At 37.5% G+C, this 17982-nt stretch overlaps 1 protein-coding gene across 1 annotated transcript in view; it reads left to right on the top strand.

The window, feature by feature from the left end:
- The window catches only part of Asb3 (ankyrin repeat and SOCS box containing 3), a 198676-nt gene that overhangs the window by 161088 nt on the left and 19606 nt on the right, over positions 1 to 17982 (top strand). The window contains exons 8-9 of the mRNA XM_051178751.1: positions 266 to 526; positions 3965 to 4095. Of these exons, the coding sequence (XP_051034708.1) occupies positions 266 to 526; positions 3965 to 4095 (392 nt within the window). The remainder of the gene's footprint in view (positions 1 to 265; positions 527 to 3964; positions 4096 to 17982) is intronic.

Below are 17982 nucleotides of genomic sequence, written 5' to 3'. Positions count from 1 at the left end.
TACAAAACATTATAGTTTGAGCAAAAGGTTTCTTTGTGAAGATATTTAAAAATCTTATAGTTGAAATCATAATGGTACAGAGGGATTGAGATGTGAAAGTTTTCTTCCTCATTACTGCAGTTCAACTCATTGCATGTTAATGCCATTGGGTATTCCAACTCCTGTTCCAGCCATAGCTGCTATTAACAACTTGTTAAGAAGTATTTGTCATATATAAGTCTTAAGTTTTAAAATTTTTTGCATTTCATTTTACTTTTTGGTGAAGCCGTGACTGCTTTGGAACTGTGAATATTCTTTTGAAGTATGGAGCCCAGTTAAATGACCTTCACTTGGCATACTGCCTGAAGTATGAGAAGTTTTCGATGTTTTGCTGCTTTTTGAAGAAAGTTTGCCTGTTGGTTCCTTGGAATCATATATCTGAATTTATAACTTATGCAGTTAAAGCACAAAAAAAATATAAAGAGTGGTTGCCACATCTCCTGCTTGCTGGATTTGACCCATTGACTCTGCTGTGCAGCAGCTCTTGGTAAGAAATCTTTCTAGTGGACCTTCCCATTGGTAATGATACTGCCTCAAACATGTTATCAGTTTTTGAGATCTGTGCCCTAGGAGAAGAGTTGTGTGTATGTGTGTGTGTATGTGTGTACACACTGCCATAGATGCATTGTGTGAGAGTACTGACCACTATGCTGGGGTGAAAGGGTTCAGGGCTACAGAGAAATTGATCTTAAAGCATAGAGGGCTATAAGAAGAAGCTGCAAATGTTTAGGAGAGGTATGGCTTCCAGGGTACTTTCCTGAGGGATGTTTCTTCTACTCTTGGCCATCTGTTGTGCCTCTCTTTTTATTATGGAGACAAGAATCGTAGTAGCCTTGACTTAGTTTTGACTGTGCAGTTCTACTGTATCAGCTTTGTGAGTGCTGGATTATAGGAATGTAATGCCAGCTTAACTTTTTTATACGTTTCTTAATTTGTCTGTGACAGAATATTTCTGCCTTATTGCAGCTTGTCTTTGGAAATTTTTCGCCCTTACTACATAATGTTTTTCAAAGTTTTTGAAGGTATATCTTACTTAGTTGTAGTTTTTTTCCCTTCAGGTTAGCCATTTATAAGAGATTGTATGTGTGAGGAATCAGGATTCTGTGGTGATTGTTTCTACGCACTTCCAGCATTAGCAAAAGTTGTTATCTGGGATAGATGCCTGAAGTATAGCATGTGTAAAAAAAGCTCTTGGTCTGATAAGTCAAATGAGAAAATAGAACCAAAGTCTCCAGTTGAATAGAGAACCTGTAATTTTGTAGGATTTTATTGAAACATCCATTAGCCTCAGAAGAGTCAGTTTCAAGAGGAACATTTCCTATCTGCAAGTTGAGTTTCATTTCTTTGGACTCTTCTTTCTACCCATGGCCTCTCTTTATGTGAAGAATTAACCTTTATTTGATAGTGTATCCTAGTATCTCACTTTCTCATTATCACTACCTGCAATGTAGGAATTGTCATCAAGCTTTTATGCTTCGGACTGTCATCTCTCTCTGACACTTTCTTTCTCTTTCCAATCATGTACTAGTGAAGAGAAACTGCTCCTTGGTCAGTGTTTTGGGGAGTAAAAACAGTGCAAAGTGAGGTAAATCTTCTGAACCCACTTTCCTAATAACAGGTTGAATCTCTGATTGTAATGTCAACAGATTTATTAAAAAATTCATAGTTGCCTGTCAAGTGCCCTTAGTTGCCATTGCCTTTTTTATTCTATATTAATTTTTGCAAAACTCTATTTTTAAGGTAATTGAGTGAAATATGAGGATTACTGAAAACGCATGGAGACGTTTCTTATTTAAAAATTTGCATGTTTGTCATAACAGCTCTCCCTCCCCTAAGTATTTTAGTGAGGTATAAAATACTTGCAAATGCCAGTTATCAGTATTGTGAAATAAACTCACCATTGTATTAACAAAAGCACAGATTTACTTCTTGAGTACGTTCAGAAAATAAAAGATAGCCAACCCCCCCCCCCAAGTTATCATACACAGATACACAAGTTGAGTTTCATGTCTTTGGACTCTTCTTTCTACCCATGGCCTCTCTTTATGTGAAGAATTAACCTGTATTTGATAGCAATTTTTATTCTCTAATCAATATATTTCAAGTATACTTTCAAATACAGAAAACAAGTTGTTTTTGAGACACGTTTAGAGTATTAGTTTCTTTACCTTCTGTTTGTGTATGGGGGGGTGTATGTTAATTAGTCTGCATGTGTTTGTGGAGGTCATGGGGCAATTAGGATTCCTTCTGTCAACCCCTTTCTTTTCTCAATCCTATTTCTGAGGAACCCACAAGTGAACTTTACTTTTTGGCTCCTGTTTTATTCCTTTATTCAGTTGCTCCCTACTGGAGGTCTGCAGAAATTGAACTTGAAAAGATTTTTTTTTTTTTTTTTTTGGTAGGAATTGAATGAAAAAAATGAGGGCATGCCTTCTAAGGAAAAACAGAGGCTGAGGCAGAGTCACCTGGGAGAGTCCAGAATTGATATGACTAGTTGACTGAACTGAGTCATGTGAGGGTGGAAAGGGGGAGAAAGAGGGAGGTAAATAGGGGAACCAGGATTCAAGAGACCAATATAGTAAAAATGGCTGGGTTATGGAGGGAAGAGAAACTAGGGGAAGAGGCCCAGCACAGTCAGTTGGTCATTAATAGGTGCTGGCAATGCTGAGAGAGGCTGGCAGGCAGAGTCTGCTTTGATATGTTAAATAGGCACCTTGGCTAGTCATTTGTCTGATTTGAGAACTAACAGTAATGTAGTACACCTGTTTTTATTCAAAGGATGTGAGGATGTCTAGTTGAGCTTAGACAGTAATTTTGTTAGGGTTTTGAATTCTCTTAAAGTTTTGACTGTATAGTAATGTGAGATCTCTTGGAAGATACAATACTGAATTTTTCATGTTTTATTAATATTCAGTATTTAATATATTGTATACTTTTTGTTTTTCAAGACAGGGTTTTACTGTGTTGCTTTGGAAATTGTCCTAGAACTTACTTTGCAGACCAGGATGTCCTGGAACTCACAGAGATCCACCTGTTTCTGCCTCCCAAGTGCTGTGATTAAAGGAGTACACTGCCAACATCCAGTCTATATTGTAGACTATTTATTATATTCTTGAATATTATTTCTATAAAGTCTGCAAAAGTAGTTATGTATTATGTAAGAGTCCTAGGGCTTAAAGAATTGAGACATTTAAGTAGCAGAGGTGTTTTAGAAATCAGGATTTACTTTAAACCACTGATTATTTTTATTAGTTTTCAAGTATTTCTAAAACTTGGGGAAGGCTCTTCTGGGCAGACTGGTAGGGAATCCTGAATTTTGAAAGAAGAGAAGAACTATTAGTATGGAACTCATATTTCCATCTTAAAGCTGAATATTATGTTGCATCACCCTCTAGGGCTGAATCTATAATGAGGAAAGTTCTTAGAACAGCTGTACAATCCCTGGGAATGGTATGGAGGTGAGGTGGGGCTGGAGAATTGGAGAGCCATCTCTCTTGTATACTCAGCTTATTGGTGAATGAAGTATTTGAGCTTTATGTTTTCTGTATCATTCTTTGTGTACAGGGATGGCCAGACTAAATTTGGCAAGAGAACTTAGTTGGGAAGAAGTAATAACAAGTTCACCCAAGACATTGGAGGTTTTTCCAATTTGAAAGAAGGAGCCTATTCTTCATGAGGGTAGCCATTCCTTGTGAGGCCTCTTAGTGAGAGCTGCACTCAGAGTTTAGTTCATTTCTAGGAGTATCTTATATTATTAATGACTACTGAACTTGCCATAGTTTTGTGTATACTTTCTGTGGTGTTTCTTTTTGTTCATTTTCATCAAGTCCTTGTAAAAATAGGAGTGTGATATTTGCTTCTAATACTAGCCCTAGATATGTTAATATTTTGCTTTTGATGATCTGTTAACATGTTGTTGATACAGGGTTGACTCAGTCAGTGATGACATCCTTATTTTTACTTTGGAATTTTCTAATTGGAAGAGACTTCCACCAGCTGTTGAAAAGATTATCTCTGCTCGTGCAAACTCTTCTTGGGCTCTTCAGCAACATATGGGTAAGACAGAACAGAATCAGACATACTGCACTTTTCCTTCTCTTGGTTCTCTTGCTATGTTGGAATTTTTTGTGGATTTGTTAGAGACCATATAGTAAATTAGGCATAATTTGCATTTCCTTACATGTGGAAGGATAGGGAAAGGATAGTAATTTTCTCAGAGAATTGTGTCTGTTCATAAGTTTAGCCTACAGATTTTATAGAGAGCAGATAGTTGTTTTTACTCAGTGATATACTTTTGCTGTTATAAAAATATATAAACAAAATATTTATTTTTTTTCTTTAAATTTGAAATGAGCTTTTTAAACATGTTAATCCCAGTTCCCACACCCTCCCCTCCTCCCCTGTCTCCCCCAACCCCCATCCCTTCCCCTTTCTGCCACCCAGGCAGGGTAAGGCCTACCATGGAGGATCTTCAAAGTTTGTCATATCATTTGGAGCAGGGCCTAGGCCCTCCCACTTGTGTCTAGGCTGAGCGAGTATCCCTGTATGTGGAATGGGCTTACAAAGTCTTCTGATCACAGGCCCCATACACAGCTCAGTCCTCCTAACTGTCATCCACATTCAGGGGATCTGAGTTGGTCCTATGCTGGTTTTCCAACTGTCAGACTGGGGTCCATGACTCTCCCTTGTCCTCGGTGGATTTCCCTAGGATGGTTTTGACCCCTTAGCTCATCACTTCTCCCTCTCTACAACTGGATTCCAGGACATCAGCTCATTGTTTAGCTGTGGATCTCTGATTCTGCATCCATCAGCTACTGGGTGAAGGCTCCAGGATAGCATTTGAGGTAGTCATCAATCTCATTATAGGGGAAAGGCATTGAAGGTAGCCTGTACACTGTTGCTTAGATTGTTAGTTAGGGTCATCCTTGTGGATCCATGGACATTTCCCTAGTGCCAGATTTCTCTTTAAACCTATAGTGCCTCTATTAAGGTAACTCTTTTCTTGCTCTCCTTCTCTCTCTCTCTCTCTTTTTCCAGTTCTTTTTTTTTTTTATTTTTTTTTAATTTTATATAACCAAGTCCATTTAAATGAAAACAAACATTTATAGACAATATTTGGGAATTTGGGTGTCGTTCTTTCCAAACTTCCTGCTGGTAAGGGACGCTGTCATGGGGGATTCTAAACCATCCCTGCATTCCAGGGATGAAGCCTACTTGGTCATGGTGGTTGATTTCTCTGATGTATTCTTGAATTCGGTTTGCCAGTATTTTATTGAGTATTTTTGCATCGATGTTCATCAGGGATATTAGTCTGTAGGGATATTAGTCTGTAGTTTTCTTTCTTAGTTGTGTCTTTGTGAGGCGTGGGTACCAAGGTTATTGTGGCCTCATAAAAAGAGTTTGGCAATAAACCTTCTGTTTCTATCTTGTGGAACAGTTTGAGGAGTAGTGGTAGTTCTTCCTTGAATGTCTGGTAGAATTCTGCATTGAATCCATCTGGCCCTGGACTTTTTTTCGTTGGAAGGCTTTTGATGACTGCTTCTATTTCATTGGGGGTTATAGGTCTATTTAAGTTGTTTGTCTGTTCTTGATTTAATTTTGGTAAGTGATAGTTATCTAGAAATTTGTCCATTTCCTTTGAATTTTCAGTTTTTATGGAATACAGGTTTTCAAAGTATGACCTCAAAATTGTCTGGATTTCCTCTGTGTCCATTGTTATGTTCCCTTTTTCGTTTCTGATTTTGTTAATTTGCATGTTCTCTCTCTGCTTTTTGGTTAATTCGGATAAAGGTTTGTCTATCTTGTTGATTTTCTCAAAAAACCAACTCTTTGTTGCATTGATTTTTTTTGTATTGTTTTCCTGGTTTCTATTTGGTTGATTTCAGCCCTCAAGTTGATTATTTCCTGGCGTCTAGTCCTACAGGGTGAGTTCCCTTCTCTCTGTTCTAAGGCTTTCAGTTGTGCTGTTAATTCTCTTATGTGACTATCCTCTGTTTTCTTCATATGGGCACTTAGTGCAATGAACTTCCCTCGTAGCACTGCTTTCAAGGTGTCCCATAAGTTCGGGTATGTTGTGTCCTCATTCTCGTTGAATATTAGAAAGTCCTTAATTTCTTTCTTTATTTCTTCTTTGACCCAGGAGTGGTTCAATTGCACATTGTTCAGTTTCCATGAGTTTGCAGGTTTTCTGGTATTTGTGTTGTTGTTCCAATTTTAAAGCATGGTGGTCCGACAAGATACAGGGGACTATTATCTTGTATCTGTTGAGGTTTGTTATGCTACGATTTTAGAGAAGGTTCCATGTGGAGCAGAGAAGAAGGTATATTCTTTTGTCTTTGGATGGAATGTTCTATAGATGTATGTTAACCCCAGTTGAGACATAACTTCTGTTAGTTCTTTTGTTTCTTTGTTGAGTTTCTGATTTGTGGTCCTGTCTAGTGTTGAGAGTGGTGTATTGAAGTCTCCCACTATAAGTGTGTGAGGTTTTATATGAGCTTTGAGTTTTAGTAGTGTTTCTTTTACGAATGTGGGTGACTTTGTATTAGGGGCATAGATGTTCAGAACTGCTTGCACTCCTCTATTCTTCTCTCGACTTGAATTTCCTGATCCTTCATGTGTCCCCCCCCTTCCCTTTCTCCTTCCTCCCTCCCTATGTGCTCCCAATTTGATCAGGAGATCTTTTCTCTTTTCTCTGGGTGTGCATATATGTCTCTATTGCATGGGAAATAAGATTCTGGGACACAATATAGGCTGATTGATTTCTATGAGAAATCACTTACAATCAGAAACAGATGACTGCTGTGGGTTCCTGCTCCAAGGATGCCCCCCAGATGCTGTCTCCAACCTGACCAGGAAGTAAGAGAGAATAAGACCCCAGACCAAATACCACATGCTCATCTATGCACCTGTGACCCAAATGGGCATGGTCAATGCCACAGATGAAGCTGGGTAGACCTCTTACTACAATTCCCCTTATAGTATAAAGAAAAGGATTTACACTTGATACAAAACTATATACAAAGATAGCAAATATCAAGTATGCTCTAGGGAAAGGAAATGTAAGAACATATACATTTAAACCCTATTGCAATGTAGCAACAAGAACAAAATGGGAAGAGCTACTATCCAGTCCTAGTAACCGAGTAAAAGGTGTAACAGAGATTACTATAGATTTGTCCTAAACTAGAAAGTTATACCTAATATTTCTATCTATGAAAAGAGAACAATTGTGACCATCTAATCTTCAACCTCATCAAGGACCTGAGAAGGAAGGTAACAATACTAGGGTAGGCAGGAAGTGCAGGTGAGCAGCTTCCAAAAGGTGTAGTGAAGACAGAAACAGCAGGCTACCTGGACAGTCATCTAAAGTCTCACAGCAATGTTAGGGCAACTAGCTTTGTTTAAGGCCTAGAATATCTGACAGACCAACACAGAACCAGGGAGTTAGAAAGGCTGTCTTATCCTGACTTGGCAAGGTTCAACAATCTATTCTGTTTGTCTCCTGCAAGCCAGCATGTCCAAAGTCATCAGTCAAGGTGGGGGCGGTTCTTTGCCCAAGAGGCCATTAGCCAAAGAAGGATGGACTCCAGAAGGAGTGACATCAATGCCAGCATACTCTCAGGAATACCTCGGTACTATCAGGAGCAATTGTGTCTCCTGTCAATGGAGTAGTAATATTAAAACATTTAAATGTCTATGAAATGTCTGAAGATCTAATATCTATGTCTGACTATTCTCATTGGTATAAAAAATATGGGTGATGATAATCTGTAATTTTCAGGAGCATAGCTGTAAAAATGGCTGAAACTCCAAAAATGATTTAGGAAGGACAATGAATACACACACACACACCCCAGAGATAGAATTGAAATGTCTTGACCAGAAGTAGAACTGTATAGTACAACATGATAAAAATATCCTAAATTGCATCAATATACAAAATGTCTTAAACATATGTAGAAGTGTGTGTGTATGTATATATATATATATATATATATATATATATATATATATATATTATGATAAAGATATTTGTGCACAAAACATCATAAACAGAAAAAGATCTTACACAATATGAAAAAATATAATATACAAATTATCCAAGAAAGGAATACAGACTTAATTTTACATAAGTTGCAGCATGTAAGTTGTATATAACTAATTATTTCTAAGATAATTCACAAGAATATATGATAATCTACTTATATCCCATCCTAACCATACCCTTCCCAATTATGCCCTATACCATATACCAGAGTCTGAACATCATCTTCCATACCCACCCCTAAGCAACTAAAAACCAACCCTGTGCAGGTGAATATTATCCCTTAATGCCAACAGTAGGGAAAGAGGGTGTTGTTTTCTTAGGATTGCTTCCTGCTGAAATGGGACAATGGCCCCATGGGATCCTGTAGAAAAAACATGAAGGCAACAAAATTTTTTGAGGGGACTAGCTGTAACATTTGTAGCTAGTCTTGAGTGGCAGGAAATGCTTGACCAAAGTTCTTATCTGAGTCTCTGGCCAGGGTGTAATAAGTTAGCTAGTTTGGAGTTGTCTTGAGTGTTATTGTCTCAAACTGGTTTTAGGGTGATGTTTGTAGTCCAGATGCATCAGATTGAATCAAGTGGAATTGATGAAGTGGAGCCCCATCTTCTTTCCAGAGAGTTCAAGGATTGCTGTTAAGAGTTGGTATTGTTCCTTGTGGAAAACTTACACATTAATATCAACACCGAAATTTAAACTTTTATAGGAATGCATATTTGGAAAGGCAGCAGTAAGGATGAAACTAAGTATGAGGGAAATTAGGATTTAAGAGACAAAACCAAGTTTAGACAAATGACAGTCCCTAGATGTAGTATTGTTCTGTCTTACACCAAATGGCTTCTTGATATGACAGAAACTCTGAATTGTATTTTAACAGCATGCTTGAAAGCCAAATCCAACTCCAAAGCCAGCATGGTTTATATGATTGGTACTATAAGAGTACTAGGGAGTAAAGAGAAATAGATTTTTGTATAGAAATGGTTCACCAGAATTAGATATTGTTACCATATGTCAAATTGTTTGTTTTTTCTTTCTGGATAGGTATTTTCTCTTTAGGTGCCTACACATTCAGTGTGTTTTGGCTTTTTGAAGATGGGTGTTTTCAATTTTCTTGTAAAGACAAGAACAGAGCACTCCCCCTAGCTTTGAGAGGCCTCCATACAGTTTGTGGGAGTACCTTTTGATAGGTTATCAAACTGATAGGATAACTGATAGGTTATCCTCATCAAAAGGTTTCTCTTGTTCAAATCAGATCTTGATCAACTTAGATGTTTGCAAAGCTTTTCTTCTCCTGTAGATACAAAGGTAAAAACACTACCCCAGTGTAACACATATCCTAGTTTCTATACTGAGGTCAATACATCCTTGAAGTACACTGGCTGGTTTAGTTCAGAAGTTTTTTTCTATTGTCCGGTGTCTTTCTGCGCCTGTTTTTCCTTTCTCATTAACATTCAAAAAGTTTAATGTTAGTAATGCATTATGTAATCTGTGTTTGGGGGGGGGGTCTTGATTCTCCCTGCCAGTTTATAGAGCATCCCTCTTAAAGTACGATTAGATCTTTCAACTACTGATTGTCCTGTAGGATTGTGTGGTATGCCAGTTATGTGCTTTATGTTATAATATTCAAAAAATGGATTCAATTTGCTGGAGACATAAGCTGGAGCATTGTCAGTTTTTATTTGTGCAGGTATACCCATAATGGCCATTACTTCTAATAGGTATATGATAACAGAATCAGCCTTTTCAGAGCTCAGAACAGTGGCCCATTGAAGCCCTGAATTTGTGTCTATGGTATGGTGCACATATTTTAATTTTCCAAATTCTGCACAGTGAAACTCACCCATTTGCCAAATTTCATTCCTATATATACACCTTTAGGATTACTACCTACTAGGTATAGAATGAACAAGTAGGACTTTTTTTTTTTTTACTATTTCCTTAGTTTGTTGCCAAGTAATGGAAAAATTGTTTTTAAATCTTTGCTATTCACATGGTGTTTTCTATGAAATTCCGAGGCCTCCAGCACACTTCCTATTAATAACCAATCAACTTCATCATTGCCTTGTGCTGGAGGACCTGGCAGACCTCATATGGGATCCAATATATGTATGAGTCCTATTCATGATTGTTTCTTGTAATTGTATAAACAATTATGTTAATTCTGTATTATCAGGAATAAATTTAGCCATCTCAATGTCTAAGAGAACTCTCTACATATTGAGAGTCAGTAATTTTATTGAGAGATTCTGTGAAATCTGTAAGTACCATGAGAATGGCATACAATTCTGTCTTTTGTACAGCATTATAAGGGCTTTAAACTACCTTTCTTACCTTATTTGTTTGCATCAGTGTAGAATGTAGGGACTCCAGAGATTGGTGTTTTTCTTACAATCCATGGAAGGATCCAATTTGTTTTCTTTATGAATTTGATTCTCTCAATTTTCAGATAATTGTTGCTAGTCGATCCCAAAACATTACTGCAAGCTCTCTGACAGTATTCATAATCTTACCATAAGGAGGAAATTTCCTCATTAGTTAAAGGTACTATAATTTCTGTTGGATCCCTTCCTGCCAGTGACAAAGTGTTAATTTACCTTTTAAAATTCTGTCTAGGTATGTTTTTAGTTTTTTATTCTGTATGTGGTAGAAATCTCCATTCTAATGTGGTATCTCCCATCTGCATCAAAATCCCTAAAGGATATTCTCTAGATGGTAATATAACCAGAATACAGTCACGTTTTGAATTTACATGGTCCACATGTGCTTCTAGCATCCTCTTTTCTACCCATTTTAATTCCTTTTCAGATTCAACTGATAGTATTTGTGGACTATTTAAGTCCTTGTCCCCTTTTAGGACCATTTTCAAGTTTTTAAAATCATCCCCTTCTACTCCAATAATGGTTTGCATTTCAGAAATCTCTCCTAGTAACTTTTGAAGATCATTAAGAGTCTGGTAAAGAGCTCTCCTGATCTGTGATCTAATTTTCTGTAGATCTATTTTATATCCTGAGTAGTTGATTGAATCTCCTCTTTGTATTTTTTCGGGTGCAATTTGTAATCCTCAGCAAGGTAAAACTTCCTTTACTTCCTCAAACATTTTTTCTAATATTTTTACTTTAGAATTAGCCAACAATGTATCATCCATGTAATGTTAAAATATGGATTGTGGAAACTGTTTACGAATTATTTCCAAGGGATATTGCACAAAATATTGGCACAGGGTGGGACTATTCACATTCCCTGTGGCAAGACCTTCCATTGATATCTCTTGACCGGCTGATAATAGTTTCAATTAGGCACCATGAAGGCAAAATTTTCTTTATCTTTTTCTTGTAAAGGAGCAATCTTTTAAATCAAGAACTGTGATATGCCCTTCTTTTGCTATCAGAGAAGGCAAGGGCATTCCAGGCTGTAGAGAGTCCATTGGCTGGATTAATTTATTGATGGTCTGTAAGCATTCTCCAATTTCCAGATCTTTGGATAACAAATAAGGGGAGTTCCAAAGGCTGGTAGATTCCTCGATATGTGCAGCATTTAACTGTTCCTTAACCAGGTTTTCTAAATCCTCTAGGTTCTCAGAGGTCATAGGCCATTGCCCTATCCAGACAGTTTCATCTGCCACTTTAAGGGTAGGACTTTTGGTTCCTCTATTGGTTTGGCACTTGCATCCTGTTTTTGTACAGCCTGTATTATTGGTCTTGAATAGTGCCTTACAGTATTGTTCTATAACCAGGAGTTTGTTTATGATTTATATCCAATATTGAAGGAATGTTAATCTGGTTATTCCATTGCTACAATAGATCATGGCCCCATAAATTTATTGCTATATCAGCCTCATATGGCCTTGGTCTTCCTTTTTTGTCCTTATGGCCCTATATATTCAACTCATCTCATGCTCTGTTTTACCTGAGATGGGGTACTAATCCATAACAATTGAACATTTACCTCTTGCAGGAGCCACCTTGGAGGCCATGATTTTTTAGTTATAATGGTTATATCAGAGCCTGTGTCAGTGATCCCTTTAATTCCCGGGTTATTCAGTTGTATTGTTAATTTGGGTCTTTGATTATAAGAAGTTTTCCAAAATACACATTTTTTTTGTTTCCTCCATTTATGTTTGATTCATCCTCCAAAGCTGTCTGATTTTTTATAATAGACACTGAATTTTTTAATTGTCCTGGGGAAGATTGTCCTTCACAATGACTGGTAATGACTGGACCACTTTTGACATGGGGGCTTTCAAGAAGCCCCTCAAGGAGGTTCCTGATAGTAAAGAGTTTCCTTGCTTGTCTCTGATGGATCTATATTCATGGGTCCAGAGTCAACCTTTGCCACATCTTCTACATAATACAGCAAGGTTGAGGCCTTCTGTTTTAATCATTTCTAGGAAAAGTGTTATTTCTAGGAATGCCTTGCCTACAATTTCTTCTTAGATGTCTGATTCTACCACAATTAAAACATCTGCACTTTTGACATCTTTTTAAATGTTTGGAGATTCCTTCTCCTACCCAAGCTACTTCTGTGTTACCACAGTGAATACATCTGCATCTGGTATAGTGATGTCTTCTCGATGATTTTGTTGAATATGTTTTCGGCACCTTTGAGCTGGGCTTCCTCACCTTCCTCTATGCCTATTATTCTTAGGTCTGGCCTTTTCATGGTGTCCCACATTTCCTGGATGTTTTGTGTTAAGGATTTGTTGGATTTATGATTTTCTTTGGTTGATGAATGTATTTCTTCTAGTTTATCTTCTGCTCCTGAGATTCTCTCTTCGATCTCTTGAATTCTGTTGGTTATGCTTGCATCTGTAGTTCCCGATTTTTTGCCCAGTTTTTCTATTTCCAGCATTCCTTCACTTTGTGTTGCCTTTATTTTCTCTATTTCTGTTTTCAAGTCTTGAACTGTTTCCTTCACCTGCTTAATTGTATTTTCTTGGCTTTCTGTACTTTCCTTAAGGAATTTGTTCATTTCTTCCACTTTTTTGTTTGTTTTTTCCTCCATCATTTTTATGATGGTAATTTTTAAGTCGTTCCCTTCTGCTTCCTCTGCTTTGTTGTTGTGTTGAGGTCTAGTTGGTGTAGATTCCCTAGATTCTGGTGGTGTCATGCTTGTCTTTCTGTTGTTAGGTGTTTTCTTGTATTGCCTTCTTCCCATAGCTTCTTCCAGTAGGTGTTGGTGGGGTCTCCCCTTCTCTCTATGGTACTTCCCCAGTGGTCTTATGTGGGTCAGAGATTCAATATCTGTATCTCTGTGTGGTCCAAGCTCTCTAGGAGGTCTCTCTCCGCAGACAGGTTCCCAAGGATGGGGTCAGGGCTGAGGATCCAGTAGAAGATGCCACGAGCCAATGGCTTTAGCCAGTGGCTGGCAGAAGAAGACAAAGGCTGAGCTGAAACTTGGGAAGGTTTTGCAGGATAGTCAGATCTCACTGGAAACTGGAACTCTCCAGCTGAGGCCTCTTTCTTTAGCAGAGGCCCGGATTTGGGGGTCAAGGATCTTGCAGGCAGGAACTCAGAGTGGACCCGCAGAGATAGGCGGATCTCTGGGAGGGGCCCAGGACTCCAGCAGAGGACTGGAGGTGGGGTCAGAGACCAAGCAGGTGGAAATTCCGGGTGGTCCTGCGTGGATAGGCAGGTCTCCTTTGTTCAGAGTTGCTCTGAGAAGTCTCTGAAGTAGGGTGGACTCTAGTGATGTCTTCTCAAACCTTTGGATATCTCATCTCCTACCTAAGCTTCAATGTGATAGTCATTATACTCAATGTTGGCTGTATACAGGACCCATTCATCCAGTGGTGCTGAACTGATCTTTAAGGGCCAAAGCATCTGTTTGCATTGTAGATTCACATAAGCTAATGCTTTTATGAGTATTCACCTAGATTCTGGGTCTGGTACCTCTAATCCTATTTGTTATGAGCAGGTTTTCCCGCCAGCCTGGTCCCACAGCCATGACAGCACCAAATAACACACAGACACACTGTGTTAGATATAGTTCGATTGGCCTGTTATTAGCATTTCTTATCAGCTGGCTCTCAGTGGCCAACAGTGCTTTATTCATTAACCAATACGAAAAACATTTACAGAATGATATCTCACAGTATCTCCTCTTTTTTGTCTAAAATAAAAAGAAGGATTTTAACCTTAATATAGTACAATATATAACAAAACAGTTATCAAATAAGAATCACAGTTAACAATGTTTAATCCATTAATATTTAGTAAGATTTAATGAAAATATTTTATCATCTATCCGATTTTTGTGAGTCTAAAGTCCTATAATGTAACTTATCTTTAATCCTAACTAAGGAAAACTATAACCATAATTATCTCAACTCCATCAAAGACTACAGAAGGATAATATATAAACTCTAGAAATGACAGACAACTGGCTACTTGGTCAGGCACCTGAAGTTCTTCCCTAATGATCCATCTTCATAGGCCCTAGTGTGTCTGGCAGACTCCTCAGCAGATCAGGAAACTAAACTGTATTGGCAGTTTGTTAGTCATTTTTCTCTGTACCCTGCAGAATGACTGGCAGACTCTTCCATGAAGCAAGAACCCTGTAGCAATGTCCATCTTATATCAGCAGTCACTTTTCTGTGTGTCCTGCATGTCCAGTTTATACAGCATAAAGTCAAACAGTCCAGACAAGATCAGTATCTTGTCCAAATTGCCATATTGAAAGCAAACTCCACTTCTTTGATGTTCATCTTCCTTTCTGATGCAGGTGGTGTTGCCAGGAGCAGTTATGTCTCACTGTTAAGAAAGAACCTAAACCATTTTAAATGCCATATTCTGTAGGTCTTTGAAAGATTTGAAGAATGCCTGTCCATCTCAAATACATCTTAAATTCATCTTGAAAACCTAACTAACTTAACTCTAAGTTTTGACTATCATAGGTAACTTACCTATAGTCCTTACTAAATTATACATTACATTTATAAATGAGCTATATAAACACAATACCTAAGCAAGAGGAGAAATATACATATCACAAAATTGACCTTAAATTTGTATCAATAATAAAAATCCATTCCAAAACCATAATCCCTTTTTTACCTTTAAAGAGAATAGTTGTGGTCATTAACCATTTATAACCAACCCCATATTAATGAAAACATTTATAAATGATATTTTGGAATTTGGGTGTCATTTTTTCCCAACTGCTTCTTGCTGGTATGGGGCGCTGTCATGGGGATTCTAAGAAGACAAAGAAATCCTGGCTGTAATCTACAAGGCTGCTTTGTCCCAGCTGTTTTGAATGTTGGATCACCTGGAACACCATTTCAGGCGGTGTTGCTTGATCAAACCATGTTAGTCTGGAAGGAATCCACAGCTTTTCATTTTCTGTGAAAAGAAAAATAGAAATCCTTTTCCCTAGTAACCTGTCCTTAGACTTAAATTTTGAAGTCAAAGAATTTTTAAAATATAAAAATTGGAATAATCTTGTAGCATTTGTTTTAACAATTTTTGCTATTTCCTCAGCAGCCAAACAATTTAAAGACAATATAATACCATACAGTATCCAGACTCTTGTGCTTTCCATCTTTATGTGGCTTTTTTATTACTATCTTTCTTCTACTTCTATTTTTTCATTTTTTTGAGACAGGGTTTCTCTGTGTAACTTTTATCTGTCCTGGAATTCACTCCATACACCAGGTTTATTTTGAAATCACAGAGATCCACTTGCCTCTGTCTCCCCAGTGCTGGAATTAAAGGAGAGTGCCACTACACCCAGCTATTCTCTTTATTATTCTTTTTTAAAGGATTGTATCCTGTTTCTTTTTCTCTGCCAAGCCTAGGTACATTTTAAAACACACTATAAACCTTTAGAGGTTTTTCTTAATCTGAATCTGTCTTTACTGTAAATCTTTATCTTTTTGTGGCCACAAATAAACAACAATATTGCTAAAATAAAAGCAATAGTTGTGGTAGCCATGATCTATCAAAGATGGTGATGGTTAATTTTACTGCCAGAACTGAGAGCTGTGTTCACTGCCTTGGTCTTTGCTACCATCCAGCAGCATGTTGCCAGCTTGGAGATGTGGTCACTGTAATTGTCAGCTCTCGTACACACCATTAAGTTGTTAGCAGAGCCTTGCAGGATTTTTTTTTTTTTTTTTTTGCCACTTATGCTGAGTCAGGAAACCTCCCTTAAAGGAGCCACACAAATCTCTGTTTGTCTCTAGCAAAACAGAGTACAACTGAAAAAAATGCTGCTACCAAAAAGCCTTGCTTGTCTTTGTTCTTTTGTTTCTAAAACCCTTTTTAAGCTTTTGTTAAGTTTTAGGTGGAAGTTCATATTAGCCATGTTGAAGGCGCCATTTTGTTAATGATTTTCCCGCCAGCCTGGTCCCACAGCCACACCAGCCCCAAATAACACACAGAGATGCTGTATTGAATATAATTTTGTTCGTCTGTTAGTAGCATTTCTTATCAGCTGGCTCTTTCTTAAATATTAACCCATTTTTATTACTCTAAATATTTTCACATGGTCTTATCTTACTGGAGAGAGGGGTCGGAGAGTAGGTCCCTGTCCTACATCTTGCTTCTCTTCCCTACTTCTTCCTCTCTCCTCCTAGACTCCTTCCTGTATTGCTTTCCTATTGGATAACAGTGCTTTATTCTTTAACCAATATGAGAAACATATTTACAGAATGACATCTCCCATCATGTACTGCTCTAGACATCATTGTAGAAATATGCTCAAGTGTTCTCTCTGTTCCTACCTCACCTTGGTATAGGATTATATTCTCTCCCCTGGTTCATGAATCTTATCCCAATATCCAAAACTGATGTACCGCATTGAGACAAGATGTGTTCATCATATTCTGCTTGAGTTTGTGGATCAGCATAAAGATCCTCACCAAGAATTTTGTCTTGGGGAACTTTATAATCTTTCTTTAAGCCCTGAAGTTTAAGAGCTTTTGCTTCTTCCATAAGAAAGTACTGCTTCCTTTATACCTTTTAAATCTTTCATACAGACTGATTTTCACTGATATGCAATGAAGCCTTTTGGGTATTTTTTCATTGCTGGTTTTTCAGTAACAGATACAGGGAAAGCCATAGGAGATGACATTATGACATTAGGTAGGTCTTCCCTGACCCTGAGGGGTATAGGAAATTTATATCTTTTTCATGCCCTATTACTTGTACCTCTTTTTCTGGTGTATCACATTGAAAGTCTTCTAAGGCAATTACTCATTGTTTCTCTGAGTGTTTGAGGTTCTTGAACCACGTACATTTCTAAAGACTTCATTGAATCAGTTTCTTGTTTTCTCCAACTATGAATGATTCTATGCATTTAATATCCTCATCCTTAGATATTATCTGAATGGCATGTAAACTGCTTTCCTAAAACAGGGTTCTATCTGCTAGCTTGCCATTATCCTCAGACATGGAACAAATTCTGTGTGCCAGTTTTTCAATCTGATGTTCCAGTTTTTAAATCTTATTTGTCCAGTCGTTGGACAAGGAACGTCCAGTTTCTGCTAGTATGTTAGTGTTATCTTGCATTTGTTTCTATTTTGGTCACTGAAGCAGTAGACACGGAGCAAATGTTTTCTTCTAGTTAGTCATTTTTATTTTCCATGTTTTGCATTCTGCCTGTCAGATCTTCATTGCCATATTCAATATTCTGAACCCTTTTGTCTAAGTGTTCTCTGTTTTACATTCTGTTGTTAGATCTCCATTGCCATATTCAATATTCTGAATCCTTTTTTTTTCTAAGTATTCTATGGTTTGTACAAATTCCTTATTCTTTGCTCTGTTCTCAAACCCATTCTTTAAGGATATTATATGGATTATGAAGCTAATCACTATTATTAAGTAGATCATAGCCTTCTTGTAAGATCCCATCCATATAGAAAACAAAAAGATTCCTAATGTTCTGTATTGGGACATTGT

Source organism: Phodopus roborovskii, unplaced genomic scaffold, assembly GCF_943737965.1.
Source record: "Phodopus roborovskii unplaced genomic scaffold, PHOROB, whole genome shotgun sequence".
In the NCBI taxonomy this organism is placed as follows: domain Eukaryota; kingdom Metazoa; phylum Chordata; class Mammalia; order Rodentia; family Cricetidae; genus Phodopus; species Phodopus roborovskii.
This window is presented reverse-complemented; position numbering and strand designations above follow the sequence as displayed.